This window comes from Anastrepha ludens, chromosome 4 (assembly GCF_028408465.1).
Source record: "Anastrepha ludens isolate Willacy chromosome 4, idAnaLude1.1, whole genome shotgun sequence".
NCBI lineage: Eukaryota > Metazoa > Arthropoda > Insecta > Diptera > Tephritidae > Anastrepha > Anastrepha ludens.
Window position 1 is genome coordinate 116,791,714 of NC_071500.1, and position 19,951 is coordinate 116,811,664.

The following is a 19,951-nucleotide window of genomic DNA, read 5'->3' on the forward strand; positions in this document are numbered from 1 at the left end:
AAAAATTTAAATATTTATTTATAAATTTTGACATTCTACTTCTACTACCTGTTCCATGCGCCTTGCATTAAGTTTTACGTTAAAAAAAAAATCGCCAATAAAGAGGACAGTAGTATTAATTAAAGTACAGAAGCCATAAGCAAAACCGTGGCAAAAGTTGTTGAAATCATGCTCATGATTACCTTTTAAAATTATACTTAACGAAGCTTATTATATTGAGCCTCCTTAAAAACTTTGGACCGGGGGAAAGGCAGATTTGCTTTATTAGCTCTTGTGGTACACAGCTAACTTATTTCTTTCTGTTTGCATTCAACTATATTAAAAAAAAAAAGCAATTCAGAAAACAACGGACGTATGGACTTCTTAATCATCTTATTTTAACAGTTTTGCCTATTTTGCTCTGCTTTGGTCTGTAATAACATTGCCAGGAACGCGAGCTTTCATAACCCACGAAACCACTGCAATTCACAATATTTTCTATTGAGACTATAAAAGAAAAAAGGTTACATTTGCGTTATATAACAATTTCCTTTTGTCTATAATTTTACAAATTGTTTTACTAATTCCTATGTAAATTTTTCAGGTACAGATCCTTAATACAGAAATTACGTATATTTTCCCGTAATCTAATTGTTAAATATACTACTGCACTTATATGCTAATTTATATCACAGAATTGCTTATATATTAGGGTTTTTACGTAAAACAGATTCAATCCAGTTGACATACTTGCTGACGCGTGTGTATATTCCTGGAAGTCCTGGTCTGGCACAACCAATTCCCGTAGAGACAATGCCTACTAATATTTGGTTTTTCATAATCAGTGGACCTCCAGAATCAGCCTAAAGTTAATTTTTATGTTTTAGTTTTATTTTACCATAGAAAAAATAAACGCATTAGTAGGTATCAAATACTTGCCCAACACGAATCCGCTCCTCCATTTTTATATCCCGCACATAACTGTGTGTCTGATATCAAACTGTTAGGTTTTCCATTTAATTTATAAGACTTCTCGCAACTATTGTTGTTCCAGATTTTGACTGCTACCTTTTTTAAAACATCCGCTTTGTGACCTTCTTCTTGATTCTCATTTGTCCATCCCCAACCGGATACCGTTGCTAACTGATTTTCATACTCCATAAGAGGATTTTCAACAGTTACGCAAATTGGCTTTACTCTTTCCGTAAATACCAAAGGTGCATCCAATTGTAGTAGGGCTAAAGTAGTTAGAATATTAATGATTCTATGACAAAAATTTCAAAAACATATTTTTACCATACCAATATCATTTTTTACGTTCGTACATTCATATTTTGGATGTGGTACTATGTTTTTAAAGTTAATTCGAATGGGAGTAGATTTTTCCGCTGAGTTACCGTTAATATATTGCGAAATACTATGAAGACCAATAACTCCTTGGATTTGTGATGTTTGAAATATCTTGTTCAATCCATTGCAAACGCAATGCCCCGCCGTCACAAGCCATTGTTCATTTAATATACTAGCACCGCAAAAGTGTCCTCCGCGTCTTGTTAGACTTACCATAAATGGTAATTCACTTTTCCCGGCTTCAGAACCTCCAACAATTTTCGGACTGCGATGGTTACAAGGCACTGAAGAAACTTTTTAAAATGGAAATTTTCAAGAAATAAATTAATTTAATTACTCGTTAATTAATTTAAATATTTCCTTAAGCCCCGAAAATTATAGGGTGTATGCATAAGTCCAGATATATAATATGTATATACATATGTGTACATATATTTAAGTATATAAATATAAATATTTGTATGCAGATGTATAAGTATACTATCGCTAATAAGTTATTCATGTTTATGCACCACAGCGAGCGGTCGATTTTGGTAAGAATATGTAGATTGCAGATTCAGATTCCTCGTACGCAAAAATCTCCAGAATATATAAAATAATATAATAAAAAATAGATATGTATAATATATAAATAGATATACACCCTTTTTGGGTGTTCCTTGTCTTTGTGGTGTGTGCCTAGTTATTGTTCTACCAATGGAGGCACCTTTTATGGAGGAGTTTTGTTATTGCCTGCTGAGGGGCGACTGCTATGAGTATTAGAAAAAATGTTTTCTATCATTTAGTGCTTCATGCACCAAGATTCGAACCTGCGCACTTCAAAATGCCAGTCATGCATGAACTCATTTGGCTACGGCGGCCGATGGTAAAAATAGTTGCATTGTTAAATAAAATTTTAAATACTCTTCCGTGACCAGTATCTTCAAATTGAATAAAAACAACCAACTCTTAAAACCGCCAACCTGCGAAAAATTTTAAATTACTTTTCTATACTAGACCTCTGTCCAACATTAACCACCAAACGGACTACTGCATTCGGAACTATGGTACCATCCACTCTATTAAATAATATTACTTTTGACAATGTGATTAAAATATACAATTATATGAAATGTATTAATATATCAGACTATATTTAAATTGTACAGTTAGAAATAATTCATTTTGTAATCGCTAATGCAGTTAGGGTTATATTGTATATATCTCCTATAAATAATAATAATAATAATACTTTTCTATATATGTACAACACAGACATTCAGAAAAACTTAGTTTCATCAATCAGTTAAATCAAATCATTTGCCAAAACTACTGTCTTCGAAAAATCATCAAATCAAAATCTAATTGAAATTTTTAAATCTGAAACTGTCTGTATAAAATTAATATATAGAAATCACGTATGTATGTTTTGTTTCTCATCTGATATTAACTGCAATATTTACTAGTTCTTACAATTCTACCTATTTGTTGGACTAAGTTCGCCGTCAATTGTATTTTCAAATCTTGGCTACAAAGTAAATTAAACAAAAAAAAACCTTATATCCAATCATTTACATCATGAAATTAATATAATTAATTTTGTGTTTCTAATTCGGGCTTTGTCATACGAATATATTTCTTCAATAGAATTTTTTTAGGTGATTGAATAGACGTGAATAAATAGGGACATTATGAACGTTGCTCGATCATGAATTTCATTATACTCCTATTTAAATACAAAATTGATACGTCCCCATTTAGATACCCTATATACAAAAAAAAAATTTCTTTAGCGACATACATGCCAACGGAAAATACATTTTGCTGGTTTAGAATACGAACTGAAATTAAGATGAATTTATGAGTAGGTGTGGAAAAAGTTTTAGAACGATTTGCATAGGATTCATGCCGTTAAAGACAGCTTTTGGCTCTTACTCACGACTGTCTCATGTAATAGTCGTCTTAAGGGCTTTGATAGTTTTTGGATTCTAGATTTCTGCATAACATCGAACTTTCAGGACATCCGACCAAAAAGTAATACTAAGGTAATATATCTCAAAGTTGTTCAGGCTAATTGGGAATGATTTGCTTCCCTGGTATATATGATACTGACTGGTAGTCAAGATCTTCGTAAGAAGCAGTTGTCAGTGTCAAAATACTTAATAAGTTATTTTAAATTATAAGGCTATGCCAAAAATGTATTCGCTGATTACTTAAATTATGAACAGCAAAATCAATATTATACATACAGTCGATCCCGGTACCTTTAAAGAACTGTTCAAACTGTTCTTTATATAATGAACAATCAGATTCCTTAAAATTCCTTAAATCAGATATAATCGAATAAAATGCGGCATCTATTATTTCTCTCGCCGTGATTGAATAGCAGTGGGCTCGTTTCAGAATTTGCACCTAATTATTTTATTTAACCTTTTCGTTTTTCTTGATATTGATATAATATTTATAAAATCTTCATCACAAAGAGAAAATTCAGTAAATTTTACAGTTTTTCTTTGATAAATGCGAAAATGTAAGTCAGGCCGCTGAAAATGTGAATGGTGTTTATGGTGCCGATACTGTAACAGCTGCAATTTGGGTTTCGTCGATTCTGTTACCTTTTTGGTGTTACAGAAAATGTCGCAAATGTACGCATTAAGATTATTATTTTGTTGTTTGTTAAAACATCTGTATTAGTCTGGAAGACAATTCGGGGTTTTTTTGACTAATTTTTACTTCAATATATAAATAAAATACACATTAGTATTTAACAACAAGATTGTTACGGCGGCCGCTGTAGCGGAATGGGTTGGTGCGTGACGGAATCCGATTATTGGCTCTGGTCCTTGTAGGGGAACCGCTGATCCACGGTTGGTCAATTCATCGGCAATTTCGCCGATGGATACTGCTCTGATAGCAACTTTCTCTGTGTCCATATTTATGGAGTCTACACATTGCTTTTATTGCTTCCTGTTGTATCTTAATACCCAAGGGGAGCAAATCCAGCATATCATGATTAGTCTGATAAGTGCTATGTATATCCATAGGACCACAACAGGTTTCAGACCCCAAGTCTTACCAAAGGCTCTGTGGCATTGCTGAAAAATCCTTAATGCGCGATTCACCTTCAGTGTAACGTGTGTCTCCCAAGTCAGCTTCTTATCCAAGATTACTTCTAGATATTTAACTTCAACGGAAAGACCAAGTTTTACACCTTTCAGTGTTGGAAGACTGAGCCCATCCAATTTCCGTTTTCTCGTAAACAAGACTATGGTGGTTTTCTTCGGATTGATGAAAAGACCTTGTCTCATGCACCAGTCATCGATTTTGTAAAGAATCCTCTGCATTTTCGTGCAAAGCCTTCTTAGGGATTTATCAGATGTTAGCGCACAGACATTGTTCGCATATGCTTGGACATGAAAGCCGAGTTCTTGCATCTCCGCTAGTGGAGAGTCTGCGGCCAAGCACCACAGCAGCGGAGAAAGAACACTCCCTTGGGGACATTATTGCTTGGCCCTGACGCTGACTAGTTCGTCACTATTCTCACCAGCGGTTAACAGCCTCTCAGAGAGCATGGAATATATCCACTTTACAATGGTTTATTAACTCCATGTCGTTCGACAGAGGAACATACTGAGCCAAAAGTGAACTCGCCCATTGTGTACTCGTCATCTTCCAGCCCGGCTTCAATCCTGCTAACAAGATCGTGTAAAGCTGATTCACATTTTTTCCACTTTGGTAAGCGTGTTGATTTCTACTAAGTGGACTTCTCGGCTATACCTCCACTCGAATGTGTTTCTCCACCACTCGTTCTAGACTTTTCAACACGAAAGATGTCAAACTGATTGGTCTAAAACTTTTTCTAGGATATATTCCGTCAGGTCCAGGAGACCTAAAGCTTTCAAAGGAAGATAAAGAAGAGCTTATCGATTATTTTGTCACTATCCGACTAGCAATATACCAGCTATACTCGTACCTAGAGGTTGCACCGTCGCCGGAAAATGGGTTTCGAGTAGAACATTAAACGTTTCCGATTTGGAAATGGTGTATGAACCATCAGGGTTTCGAATCGAATCCAGCCTTACTGAGCGGTCTAGATGAAGGACCTTACAAAGTCTCGTTGTTTCCCTCATTTCTTCGACGTTACTGCTGAAATTTCTTTAGGATTCAAGTTTAGCTTTCCGTACTTTTTTCTTATATTCTCTCTGTGTAAGTCGATGATTGGTCCAGTCTTCTTCTGTTTAGGTTTTTAAGGCCTTATTAAGATTAGATTATTCAGGACCGTACACAAAGCTTCGACAGTTCAGGATTCCACCAAGGAACCGCTTTCCCCTGTCTACTTTGCCTGAGTAGGCACAGTTCCTCAAAGCAATTGATTAAAGTACCTTCTAATTTATCAGTAACATCTTTAATCATTTCTATTGATTTGAGTTTTTTCAGGTTTGATAATCGCTCTGTTACAAGCTCACCATACCTGTCCCAGTCCACATTTCTAGGATTCCTACCGGAAGGTGTTGATATTGTATCAATTCCCAGTCGGAATTTGATAAGATGATGATCAGAAAGAGAGTCCTCTTCCAAAACTCGTCATTGGTTGATTTGATTTCCAACTGACCTATTGCTTAGTGTTAAATCAATCACCTCTTGTCACCTTTTGGTCACAAAAGTTGGTTTGTTACCAGTGTTTTGAATGACCAAATTAGATGACAGGAGAAAGTCTAGTAACTTGAGACCTTTGGGTTTGCATTTGCTGCTTCCCCATACAATGTTCTGTAAATTTGCATCACAGCTCACTATTAACCACAGATTATTGGATTCTGCATACTTGACTACTTCCTTAGGTGGCTGCAAAGGCAGGCAATGACAAACCTCGGAATGTTTTTCTGCCATGAAAAAGCTCCTCATGAAAAAAATATCTGTCGTTCGGAGTCGGCTTAAAACTGTAGGTCCCTCAATTTGTGGAACAAAATCAAGACGCACGCCACAAATGGGAGGAGGAGCTCGGCAAAACACCCATAAAGGGTGTAAGCGCCAATTATATGTATGTATGAATGTGTAATTGGCATTTTTGTAACTGCTTATCACAGCAATGGGTTTTTCTCATAATATGTTTCGAGTTCTTCTGACATATCCATTAATCTGAAAGTTTTGTAATCATCTTAAACTATGCCATTTGGAATAATAGAGAATAACCCAATAAATTATTTGATTTCTAATTTCATCAGACAAAAAAATCAGATTTAAAACCGAAAACCTTCTGCTGACACTGTCCTTAACACATTGTTATTTTTGTTAATAGTTTTCGGTTTTTACTGCTTTTATCGATACGTAAAGCGGGTTTTAAATATTTTTTTATATGTATTTTGGTTTCTCTGAATAAAAGGATTGTGCTAGTGGTCTATCTGACAAAAGCTGGGGGAAATTACCTAATAATCGTATTATACTGACATCATTTTTTCTAAGAACCATGCATACATGCACACAATTTCTAGTATTAACTAGATCCGTATAGTATTAACTGGATAATAACTGGATTCAACTAAATCGAAATCGATTAATTTTACATTCACTTCTACAGGGTCCGCCATCTATCGTTACGGATTTGAACTAGGTATTATTTGAAGAATGGTAACACTTAGCTGTCATCTGATTTGACAGAAAATTAGTTTTATTCTTCCGCTGAACGAAAATGGTTGTGTATACGCTCAAAGAACGCTGGGAAATATTGCGACATTAATTTGAAAATCATAGTAATGAAGAAGAAAAGCACCGAATGAAGCGTATGTGCGTTACTTTGCGAAAAAAGTAAGAGAAACTGGGTTGCTTGACCAACGTTGGATTATTATCTTTGGGGTGCCGTCAAAGACCAGTGTTATGCTAACAAACCAGCAACAATTGATGCACTGAAGACCAACATACGCGATGTCATAGCTGAAATACAGCCGCATACAATCGAAAATGTGTTAAAAAATTGGACCGATCGTATGGGATGGTGCATGGCTAGCCGAGGCAGCCATATGAATGAAGTTGTGTTCCATCATTAACCGGAAGGATTGTACTTCAAAATAAAAAAAACAGTTTGGAAAAATATTGAGTAGTTTCTTTTTTATAGCATTTTTAATTCCGTAAAGTTATATGGCGGACCCTATAGTTATAGATTGGGTGCAAAAGATTACAGCTTAATTATAGACATTTGATAACATAACTTGGGATAAGCTGTACTTAAATCCTGAGAACCAAATATATTTAGATTTTCAGTCTTCTTTAGGATTGACAGTTTTAGTACTAGTTTGGTACCGATGTGACAGTCGAGGTTCGGAAAAATCAACTTACATATGTCTTAAAAAAAATATATGCATATTAAGTATAATTGGCGTTTATACCATTTACTGGGTATATGGCTGAACTCATCCTCCTATTTGTGGTGTTCGTCTTGTTGTTTTTTCACACATAAGCATTATGTCGATTAATAACAAATCAAAGTTCTCTTACCAAACGCAAAATTTTGAAAAGTGATAATTCAATTCCAATAATTCCTTTCATTGCAATTTCGAATATTTTATTTGATGACTACAGCAAAGCTTTTGTTTTGCAAAAGCGATTCATTTTATTAAACATATTGTTAAAAAGAAGTGTATTGGAAAGTCGCACAGTGTCTCATCAAGCGAGTAGGGGGAGTGGTTCACAGGGAAAACACGATTTTTAGTTAAATAAAAGCTTGTCAAAATGCCGACCAGATTCGAATACAGGGTCCGACACTCGAAGTGTAACCAACTTCAGATCACCCCTGCATGCCCGTGCATCAGCTGTCTGTCATTTGACCAAGTGACAGTTCAGAGTACTGTGTACAAGCGCGCGGAAGAATTTTGCCGAGAGTAAACGCGAAAAAAGAAAACCAGTAATGGATTTCAAACGTAACAGTGTGATTGCATTATATTTGGCTGGAAAGTGACAACCAACGATTGTTCGTAAGCTCGAGCACCTTAGAGTAAATAAAGTTTTTGTTTATCGCACCATTACTCGTTACAATGATACTGGTAACATCGCGAAACGTTATGGAGGGGGTCATTAAAAGACTGCAACGTCACGTGAAATGATTCAAATAGTGAAGAAGCGACTTGAGCGAAGTCCCCGACGAAGTGCCAATCAAATGGCGAAAGAACTGAAAATATCTGACCGTAGCATCCGCCGTTCATACGAGAATTTGAGTCATCGATTGGCCATCAGGAGGCAGCACTCGCCACAGGTAATGGTTTGGGCCGCTGTAACCGCAAATGGGCGCTCTTCAATCGTTTTCATCGAGGCTGGCCTCAAGGTAAATGCGAAGTATTATCGGAAAAGTATTCTGGAGGTTGCTTTGAAGCCGTGGGCAGACAAATATTTCGGTGGCAGATCATGGACGTTTCAACAGGACTCGGCACTGTCTCACAAAGCACGAGTGAACCAAGAACGTCTAAGTGGCTCTCAAATTCACCAGACGCGAAACCGATGGATTATACTTTTTGGGCCATATAACGTGTTTGCTTTGAACGCCCCTTATTATACGCGACCTAATTAAGAGTGTTGAATCGTAAGAAATTGTGAATTTACCCCTGGAAAGTTGTTAGGAAATTCCAATGAAACGTCAAACCTCTGGAACAAGTAGTAAACAAAATGGAGCAACTAATAGTGTTTTCTTTTCACGCAATAATGTCGCATTTATTCCACCCTTCGCCAGGGCTGTAAAATTTTCGTATTCAATGGGTTGAATTAACTGCTAAAAATTTGCATAGACTGCAACGTCTCAAGACAAGTTGGCTGAAGAATTTTCAACTAGTTGAATGAAGACCAAAATATTTTGATCTAAGCCCATGAACGGTTGTAAAATTTGCGGACAAGTTGCATCAACTTCATAAATTTTCCGGTTTTAATCGTTGTTTCTGAAAACCATTTTTTTTTAATTTGGTTAATTATCTTTATCCATATTTTTTTAAATTCCGGTGTCAATCGTTTTTTCTTTTAAACTGAAAACCAAAAATTCGATTTTTACATTCCCCAACAGTGTAACATAATTATTTTGTATAACTTTGAGATAAAGTTTAAATTTTATGGCGCACCAAAAACTTAAAAGTGAAATTGACTGTGGATATTGTTTTTGTCTGTTAAGGTTTTTGAAAGGTTCAAGAGAATTCGTATATTTGGAATACATCTACATATGTTTGTATGCACACGTGCACGTGATTACACTTTGTACCTTGCTTCGTTTATAAAAGATCGAAGGGCGTGTCACCTATCTACAGGCGCACATAGCCCATAAAGACTGCGTTCACCTTACAAATATTTTTAAATTATATATTTTTGTTTTATTTATAAATTAGTATTCTTATTTATTGGTTAAAAACACAATATAAATTTATAGCTCAAACATATTTTATTTATTTATTTCTTCATTACTATCTTCAGTTATAAAAGCAAAAAAAAAAAAATAATAACGAGACTCTTCACTTCATTTTTTATATAATGGTAAGTAATTGCAGCAACATGTAAATAGCGACCGAGCATCCTGTGTTTACAAAAATATGGAAAAAGCTTTATAAATAATATATAAAAACGAAAATTAGTATTTTGTTGTATAGGCAGGATGGTTCTATGTGTAGAAGTCCACCGCAAGTGGGGAAAGTTACTGATCGCCATTTACTTGGGAGTGGCCAGGACGATTCTTCTGCATATGGTTCAAGCAGCTCTGAACGTCCGCGATTAGCCCACGTATCCTCTGGGTAGCTTCCGAACACCCGTTCGGTAGTGAGCTAACGTGAGACAGCGAAACATTCAAGGATGGCTGGTTGTGTGCTGGGTTTGTGGCCCGCCACTTGAAAAGATGTCGTTGCTCAACACCAGCAGCGCCGTCAGAATTGGGAAGGACCTCTCCGAGCCGTTTGATACCAAACGAGGTTTCAGACAGGGTGACTCGCTGTCGTGTGACTTCTTTAACCTGATGTTGGAGAACATCGAGAGAGCCGCAGAACTTAATCGCTCAGGTACAATATTTTATAAGAACGTACAATTGTTGGCGTATGCCGATGACATCGGCATCATCGGCCTTAACAACCGCGCTGTGAGTTCTGCCTTCTCCAAACTGGATAAGGAGGCAAAGTGAATGGGTCTAGTGGTGAACGAGGACAAAACGAGGTACGTCCTGTTTTCAAACAAACAGTCGGCGCACTTGCGTATCGGCACCCACGTCACTGTAGACAGTTATAATTTCGAGGTTGTAAAAGACTTCGTTTATTTAGGAACCAGCATTAACACCGATAACAATGTCAGCCTAGAAATCCAATGTAGAAGGCAACTGAGCAGTAAAGTCCTCTCTAGACGAACAAAACTAACACTCTACAAGGCTCTCACCATGCCCGTCCTAACGTATGGCGCAGAAGTTTGGACGATGACTACATCCGATGAAGCGACGCTTGGAGTGAGAGAAAGATTCTGCGTAAGAGTTTTGGACCTTTGCACGTTGGCAACGGCAAATATCGCAGACGATGGAACGATGAGCTGTATGAGCCAGCGGCTACGCAGCTGGGTCATGTCGTCCGAATGGGTACAAACGCTCCGGCTTTGAAAGTATTCGATGCGGTATGGTGCAGCTGGTGGTAGCAGAGGAAGAGGAAGGCCTCCTCCGCATTGAAAAGATCAGGTGGAGAAGGACTTGGCTTCACTTGGTGTGTCCAATTGGCGCCAGTTAGCACGAGAAAGAAACGACTGGCGCGCTTTGTTAAACTCGGCCAAAATCGCATAAGCGGTTATTGCGCCAATTAAGAAGAAGAAGGATAGCCACGATGTTTTAGTATTTCATTCAGTCTATTTAACATTGGGTTTACTAATTCCTCTGATTCCTCATTCGCCAATTGGTATTCGCCCATTCTGCTCGCATAACACTTTGCAAAGCCACCTTACTTGTTAATATATACTGTCGAATTCTTTTTTCTAACAGACCCCACAGATGCTTAATATGTAGGATTGATATTGTGTATTTTGGGTTGTTATTTTTTTGGAACCAACACGTTCTTGATAAGCCAAGATTTTCGGAAATCTGTTCAAATATCCATCGTCGATTCAATAAATTCCAACTGACCCATACCACTTGCAGCTATGCAATTCCACACCATAACTCCACCAACATTGTGGTTGACTGTACCCACAAGATTTTGTTTCTCAAGATCAATTCCTTATTTGTGCCAAACAATTTGACGACCTCCTATCCCAAAAATAGAAAAATGACTTGTTTCCAAAACTCAGGAGGCTTATTTATATAATTATTAGCAAATTCAATGTGGTCTCGTATGTTCTTAAGTGAAATAAACGTCTTTCTTGGAGCGACACTACCTACTACCACTTCACGTTATACTTTTCTAGCAGTTTCCCCACAAACACTTTTTTTAAGTTTGGCTGGCGTTTTCAAAAAATGTTGATGATGTTATTCGGGGGTTAACTTTTGCCATATTATGCTGCGCTCTTCTCGGACCAATAGTGTCCTTGGACGCCAAGACCTGGGCTTAGATGTTAAAATCCCGGCTTGCTTGTAATTGTTTACTACGCAATGAGCAGAGGGATACGCTCTCCCAATAGCTTTGCCATTTCTCGGAAACTTATTCCATTTGTTCTCAATTCTATAATTATTTTCTTTACGATATGTGAACACAGACTTTTTGGTTCTTTTAGATATTTACATGGTGCTGCATTTTTTTTTCCTTGCTCACTCCACTCGGGAGCATAGGCTTCTTTCTAACTGTTTAGAGCGGCATCTGTGTTTCACATTTTTCTGGCAGAAGGATCGCACAGATGGTTGAGGACTTCGCTAAATTTGGTGTGTCTGCGCTATTACCGCGGTTGCCCGCTTCCTCTTGCTGGTGCCACTGATGCAATGTGTAACTGTGTCTTTTTCTTTGTTTTTTTGCTTGTTTTAGCAGTCACAATGCAAGTAATGCGCTGACTTTTGTGCGGGGGTAAGGATGGGAAGGATAAGGTTTTGGGTTTTTTTTTAGAAACTGGGGAAAATAGGTAAGTTTGGAAACGTGCGAGGACCGTGCTTTACGTGGTATTCGAACCCCCACCCTCTGGGATGCCAGGGCAGTGCACCACCCTAGACTACCGAGGCCATGCTGCATTACTTACCGTTATGTAAAAAATTTCGTTATTTGTTTTTGCTTGAGGATGCCATGAAGAAATAAATAAATAAATTATGTTTTGAATTATTAATTTATATTGTGTTTTTAATGAACTTTAAATATTTGTAAGGTGAACGCAGACTTTAAAGGCTACGCCCCTAATTTATCTGCAAATTAAAAATGTTTTGTTTGTTACTTAAAGTTTGTTTTTGTACAATGCTTTATTATATTTCTTATCTTTTAAATAAAACAGAGTACAAGCAAGGCACATCCAACAAGGCAGAAGTAACAACGCAACCGAAATCTCTCATACCTGACTACTTACATACATATATCGAATGTGATGCTGTACCATTTTTGCTAAAGTACAATATCATTTGAAATGAAAGTATCTGTAAATATTTCAAATCATCTTAAAATCAGCTTAATTTTAGTAGTTATTGAATTTTCGTTTTAATGTATACGTAGAAATGCATACTTCTTAATAAAAAGTACAGTAAGTACTTATGTGATAAATGATACACGATCACGTGGTCCCGGTCGTGTTTGATTATGGCAGACTTATTCTGTTTGGATTTGTCCATCAACAGCTAACTCCGTCATCATAGATGCCTTAGGTACCCCAGACACTTCAGGCATTGTGGAGCAATGCATCCTCTTGAAAAAACTCGGCTGCGTTGTACACCAAGTAAAATCACTTGCACTAAAATGATTGAAAAAGTCTCCTAATGAAATACCGCGGCTATTTGCCCAATGTTGCCGCTAGACTTGATAATTATGAAGCTTAAAATAACGCACAAGTTAATTGTCCTTGTTCTTGTCACACAGCACATCGTTCTTAATTCCTTTTCAGTTTATTATTCAAAATCAGTTCCGCGGATCAAAATTTTAAATTGAAATAAAAAAAATTTTCGAACTGTAAAGGGTTATGAATTGACATTTCAGTCGCAGCACGAAAGAGAGAAATGTCGAAAATCACTTCAAATCACATTAAACCAAAAATATCCCAGTTTTTTAAACGGTAATCGAGTTTTTTAAAAGGTCTAAAACCTGAATAAGACGTAGCGGTTAATTGAAAACCGATTTTTTGTGAAATCTATAAGTAGAATTAAAAACTCGATACATTAAAAATTAAATCTACCCCCAAACCATTATTGTGCTCAGTTCACAACTCCTCTTCGTTAGGTATTATAATAGTATTTATGTATTTATGTGCGTATGTTTCCAACTTTACTTCGAGTCTCTCAAACAAGCCCACCTTTTAGGGCTTTTAACTCCTTTGGTCAGTATTTTTGTATTCGAGTTTGCTGTGGAAAGGAAATATTTCGACCACTTTTTCTTTGGGTTGCCATATTTGTGGTCATTGAATAAATTTTAGTAGTTCATACAATTTACGAACATACCATTTATTTTGACAGATGACACCAGTGGGAAATAACATGTGGCGCTAAAGTAATCCTCCTATCAGAAAATGCTATAAATTTTGCGATTGGCCCCTAATGCCAGTTCTGTTTTGACATTTGTGTAGTAAACACATGCGAAATACACGTTAATAAACAATGTTACGCTACACTGCTCCAGAACGCGGAATATTGCTGACTATTTATTTGACCAATAATCGGTCGGTGACTTTGGCACAACGTGAATTTCGTCGCAGATTTCCTCGCCGTCCAACCCCTACTGGTGAAACACTGCGACGTTTAGCCGCTCGCCTCGAAGAGACTGGCACAACACGAGAAGCTGCCAGGCGTGGAAGACCCCGGAGTAGCCGTTCTGCAGAGAATATTGCTGCTGTAGCCGAGGATGTCATGGAAGCGCCGTCGACATCGACCAGACGACGTGCCACGCAAATGGGTATCAGACGACGAATTTTGGTAAAAGATTTGAAGATGTTTCCGTACAAAGTCCAGATGGTGCATCAGCTGTTAGCTGCTCACCGCCAATCCCGTCTAACATACGCTCAAGCCATCCTTAATCACCAAAAAGAGGAAGATGATTTTTCAATCAAAAATAATCATGAGTGATGAGGCCCATTTCTATCTTAGCGGGTACGTAAATAAGCAAAATTTATGCTTCTGGGACACTGAAAATCCACGAAGAGCCATTACACCCGCTCAAAGTCACTGTATGGTGTGCTATTTTCGCTGGAGGAGTCATCGAACCTTTTTTCTTCGAAGACGTCGCGGGCCAAACGGTTACTGTGAATGGTGAGCGCTACAGAGCAATGATCAACGAGTTCTTTTTGCCGCAACTTGATGAATTGGGATTGGAAAACATGTGGTTCTAACAGGACGGTGCAACGGCACACACTGCACGTGCCACAACCGATATGCTGAAGGATGCATTTCCCGGGCGCCTAATCTCCCGTTTTGGCGATTTGCACTGGCCACCAAGATCGCCTGATTTGACCGCTCCAGACTTCTTTTTGTGGGGCTTTTTGAAGTCGCGGGTTTATGTCAACAAGCCTCAGACTCTTGCAGCTCTTAAAGACAATATCCGTCAAGAATGTGAGGACCTATCGCCGGAAGTTTTGGCCAAAGTGATGAAAAATGCCATAAAAAGGGCTCAAATGGCAATCAACTGTGGCGGCGACCATTTACATGACATCATATTCTCGACTTGATGTAAAAAAAATTAAAAGACCAAATAAAAATAATCCACAAGAAGAATCAAAGTTTTTAATTTTTTTTTTAAAATTACAGCCAAAAAACATCGCAAAGGTTACTTTTGCGCCACCTTGTATAAGTGGAGCGTTCTTTTGCAGTCAGATACAAAATATATTAGTAGTAGTACAGCTTAACTTGAATAAGTCATTTTACTTTAAGCAAAATAATTTTATGGGACTGTAAATATTTTTCATTGTAATATATTTAAAGTGTAGTAATAATCTAAAAGTATTTATGTTAAAATTTTTGAGCTGATGTTTATATGATACAACATATAAAATGCAATTAATTAGAGACCGAATATCGGGAAATTTCAGACGAGGGCGAACATTTTAAAGCACCCAATGATGAATGATTTCCTAAAATCCCAATAATTTTATTAATAAAAAAGCAAAAAGGCATATGTTAAGTCTTAATCACATTGATTTCTGCTCCTAACATATACTTATGTTTGCAAAAATATCAAAAAAAAATTACTTTTATTTGTGTACATGTACTAATTATTTAATACTCATAGTTCAGTAATATTGTATTGTATTGTAAAAACATTAGCTTATCAGTATTTTACCTAGTTAGCGACGCCGTCTACCGGTCTGGGTTTAACTTGCAGCACTGGACAATTGCTCACTAGCCAAACTAAAGTTGATACAAAGCCGAAGTCGAATCGAAACCCAACTGAAACTTTGTGGCCAAACATGACCGAAGTCGGTCGTTCTCTACAACAATATGACTACTATTCGTTTAGTGGTTCTAATTCAACAAGTTTTAACTCTATCCTTATCTCTATCCCTCTCTTTAACTCTATCTTCGAGAATGCGAAAAAGCTCACGATATCTGAGAGATGTATTATCCGACACAAATAACGAGAGGCCGAAATCCGTGAGTGCGAAGTTTGAGATGCTGGTCGATGGGGAAAACGCTCGAAAATTCTAACAGAAAGTTCGGCGGCAAAGAGAAGGTTTCAAGTCAGGGGCATTTTCCTGTAAGAACAAAGATGGTGATATTGTGGCTAACATCCAGAGCATATTTAAGTTATGGAGTGCACTCTTCTCGAACATACTGAATAATGACAATAGCAGATGTCACAGACAATGTGAAGATCCCGATCACCCATAAGATGGGTGATCCTGCAATGAACCAACTGATTGAATCTTATGCGCGTGGCTTTAGACAATCGACCATACATACATACGACAAGTCTTGGAAAAGGGCCATAAGAGTTGAATCGACACATAGTCGATTTTAAAGCCGCATTCGACAACACGAAATGAAGTTGCCTATATGCCGCGTTAACTGAATTGCTCATTTGATTGTGTAAAGGACCTCTCCGAGCCGTTTGATACCACACGTGGTTTTAGACAGAGTGACTCACTATCGTGTGAGTGTTTTAAGCTGATGCTAGAAAACATTGTGCGAGCCGCAGCACTTAATCGTCTATTACAATTGAAGGCGTATGCCGATAATAGTGACAACATCGGATTTAACAACTGCGTTCTCAGTGATACCTTTTCTAAGCTGTATTAAAAAGAAAAGCGAATGGGTCTGGTTGTGAACGAGAACAATACGAAGTATTTCCTGTCTAAACCAATTGTCAGCATCTCTCGCGTATTAGCACCTACGTCGTTGTCGACAGTTATGATTTTGAATTAGTAAGATATTTGGTTTATTAAAACAAAACAAAAAACAGAGAAAAAGTAATGTTTCTTTTGCATTGAAAAGATCACGTGGAGAAGTGCTTGGATTCACTTGGTGTGTCCAATTGACGCTGGTTAGCACGAGAAAGAAAACACTGGCGCACTTTGCTAAACTCGACCAAAATCGCTTAATCGGTTATCGCGACAATCAAAAAGAAAATGTGCGAACTAATTTTAGCCGCAACGCAACTTCAATAAGACAACTCTCTTAGTCATGCGCCCAGGTTAACGTTGGCGGATTTTATGCATTTAACATTTATACAACATTTAAATCACCTGCTATTAACATCGAGAATGCCTGGTCGATTTTAGTTCGAGAAGTATAACAACTAATAAATTTTTGTTTTTTAAATACTTCTGCTAGGATAATCGAAATACTTTCTTAGCAGGGAAGGTAGTAAGATCTGGTGGAGACACGCGAGACTGGGATACTTGAGGCCACTGAACTTTGGAAGAACAAAATTTCTTTCCTTGACACAGAAATATCGATTTAACATGTTTTAAGATAAAAAAAAAGATTTTTTGTAATTGCCTTGCAAATGCATTTAATCATTGCCACCAACACCTGGTTGTTTTTTCTGATCACTGAATATTTTCATAAATGGAAAATCAAAGTACTCTTGGTATTATCCAAATTATAATATTTATATTTGCAATAGTGAAGTTCAGTTGTCTATCAATACTAAATATATGGGAACTGCATTTCGCCAGAAACTACAATATTATAATTTTCAAAGATCACATTCACCACATAATCATCAAGTTCAATATAGCCCACAAATTTCTATATCCGCTAATAAAGAGGCAATCAGAACTTAGTAATGGCAATAAAATTACAATTCCTAAAGTTATAATTCAATCTATAATTTTGTATGGAAATCCTGTCTGCGCTTAGTTTGCCGTAGCACTTTTCACCAGCTGCCTTGAATATATATACAAAAAATGTGATCCCTCTCTGGAGTAGTATTGATAAAGCTACTGATAAATTTAAGCGTCTCTGTGATCTTTAATTAGTAGTTTAAATGATTCTTAATTTTTTTAGTAATGCATACAGCAACTTTCCATATACAGCCATATTATAGTATATACAAATATATGTATATCGAGTGCTTTTGTAGAACCTGCGAACTATCGACATCGATAATTATGGTTTTACAGCTGAGAATGACAAATAGTGTTCACATTTCTGTTGTTTAACGTAGAACAACGCTTCAAAATTGTGGAAATTTACTTTGAAAATATGTATATATATACTTATATATATTCGCGAATTTCGTAGTACATTTACAAAAATTAATCAGCTAAAGGTCGACGACATTTTATTCCAACGAGACGGCGCTACTTGCCATAACAATCGAATTATTGCAATATTTAAGCCCCCATTGACGCCATACGGTCAGATTTATTCGAAAAAGTAAATGCCATGAAATTATCTATCAGATTAAAATTAAAAAATTTAATTTCAATAATATTTTAGTTTTGCATTATCATTTTAAGATCGGAAGCTCTTAAAAAAACACTCGATGTATATATTTAATGGGAGTTTACACCCTTTGTTGGGTCGTCTGAATGTTGTTCCACAAATGGGAGGACTTACAGATGTTTTTTTATGAACTCGCTCGGCTAATGCGGCCGCTTTGCCATATAAGTTACATACATATATAATATACTACATGTTATATTATATATATATGATATATATATATATATATATATATATTATATATAATATACTACATGTTATATTATATAATATATGAGCTTCTTCCGTTCCTTCACCTTTGAATTTTGGTTATGGAAAAAGGCAATGTTGGAAAGTGTACGGCTTCGTTAGTATCTACTATTCTATCTACCGAATATAAAGATTGTGCTTGCGTTTCACATTTCGAAAGTATTCACTGCATCCCACTGCTCATTGGTAGCTGATAATGGCTCGCTATTTAAACCAGTCCAACGACTTACTTTCAGGGTGTACTTTCTCAATCAGATCTTCAATATTTTTTTTAAATATAAATATTTTTTAGATCGGTTTGCCCACTTCTTAAAAATTGCCCACTTCCTATTTTTACCAAATTATTAGCAATACTTGCACTATCTTGTGCGGAAGTAAAAATTCTTAAATTTTTGTTGAAGCTGTAGTGTATTTATATACGACCACTCATCAGCATGTTGTAACATTCAATCTTATCCGATCTACATCCATGCATGCATACAAATACATATGTATAACGTGTGATTTTTTAGCTATTATCTTTTTAAACAGTTGGTTTAAACAGCTGACGCACGTTTCGTTTTTTGTTTCACTGTCAAACATCTTCAGTTTGGTCTATAATTTAACCATGAATCGTCTTACAAACGAACAACGCTTGAAAATCAATGAATTTTATAATAAAAATGCGTGATCTGTTAAAAAAGTTTATCTCGCGCTTCTTCCATTTTATGGTCAGTTTAATCGACCCACTGAAGCGGCTATTCGAGCTATTGTGACTAAATTTAGAACCAAAATTTACATTATTGGACATCAAACCAACAACACGCTTACGTAGAGTGCGAACTGAAGAAAATATGGCAGCTGTATCGGCCAGTGTTAATGATTACCATCAATTATCGATTTGTCGCCGTTCGCAGCAATTGGGCCTCTGTTACTCAACAACGTGGAACATTTTGCGAAAGGATTTAGGGGTAAGGCCTTTCAAAATACAGCTGGTGCAAGAATTGAAGCCGAACGACCTACCGCAACGCAGAATTTTTGGAGAATGGGCTATTGGAAAGTTGGCCGAAGATCCACTTTTTTATCGAAAAATTGTGCTCAGCGACGAAGCTCATTTTTCATCAATGGGTACGTAAATAAGCAGAATTGTCGATTTTGAAGTGAAGATCAGCCAGAAGAATTGCAAGAGCTACCAATGTATCCAGAAGAGGTCACAGTTTGGTGAGGTTTATGGGTTGGAGGTATCATTGGACCTCTTCTACTTCTTCAAAGATGCTGCGAATCGTAAAGTAACTGTGAATGGTGAGCGCTACCGTGAAATGATATCCAACTTTTTTTGCCCAAAACGCAAGAGCTTGACTTGCATGACATGTGGTTTCAGCAAGACGGTGCCACATGTCACACAGCACGCGTAACAATGGACATGTTGAG

The 19,951-nt window shown here is 36.8% G+C and overlaps 1 protein-coding gene across 1 annotated transcript; it reads right to left on the reverse strand.

Moving 5' to 3' along the window:
- Positions 1 to 651: 651 nt before the first annotated feature.
- Positions 652 to 5,721, reverse strand: LOC128861973 (trypsin-2). The gene is made up of 4 exons (XM_054100348.1): positions 5,691 to 5,721; positions 1,281 to 1,622; positions 919 to 1,217; positions 652 to 842 (listed from the first exon to the last, which is right to left on the reverse strand). The coding sequence occupies exons 1-4, from the start codon at positions 5,719 to 5,721 to the stop codon at positions 681 to 683; spliced, it is 834 nt and encodes a 277-aa protein (XP_053956323.1). The 3' UTR covers positions 652 to 680.
- Positions 5,722 to 19,951: the final 14,230 nt, after the last annotated feature.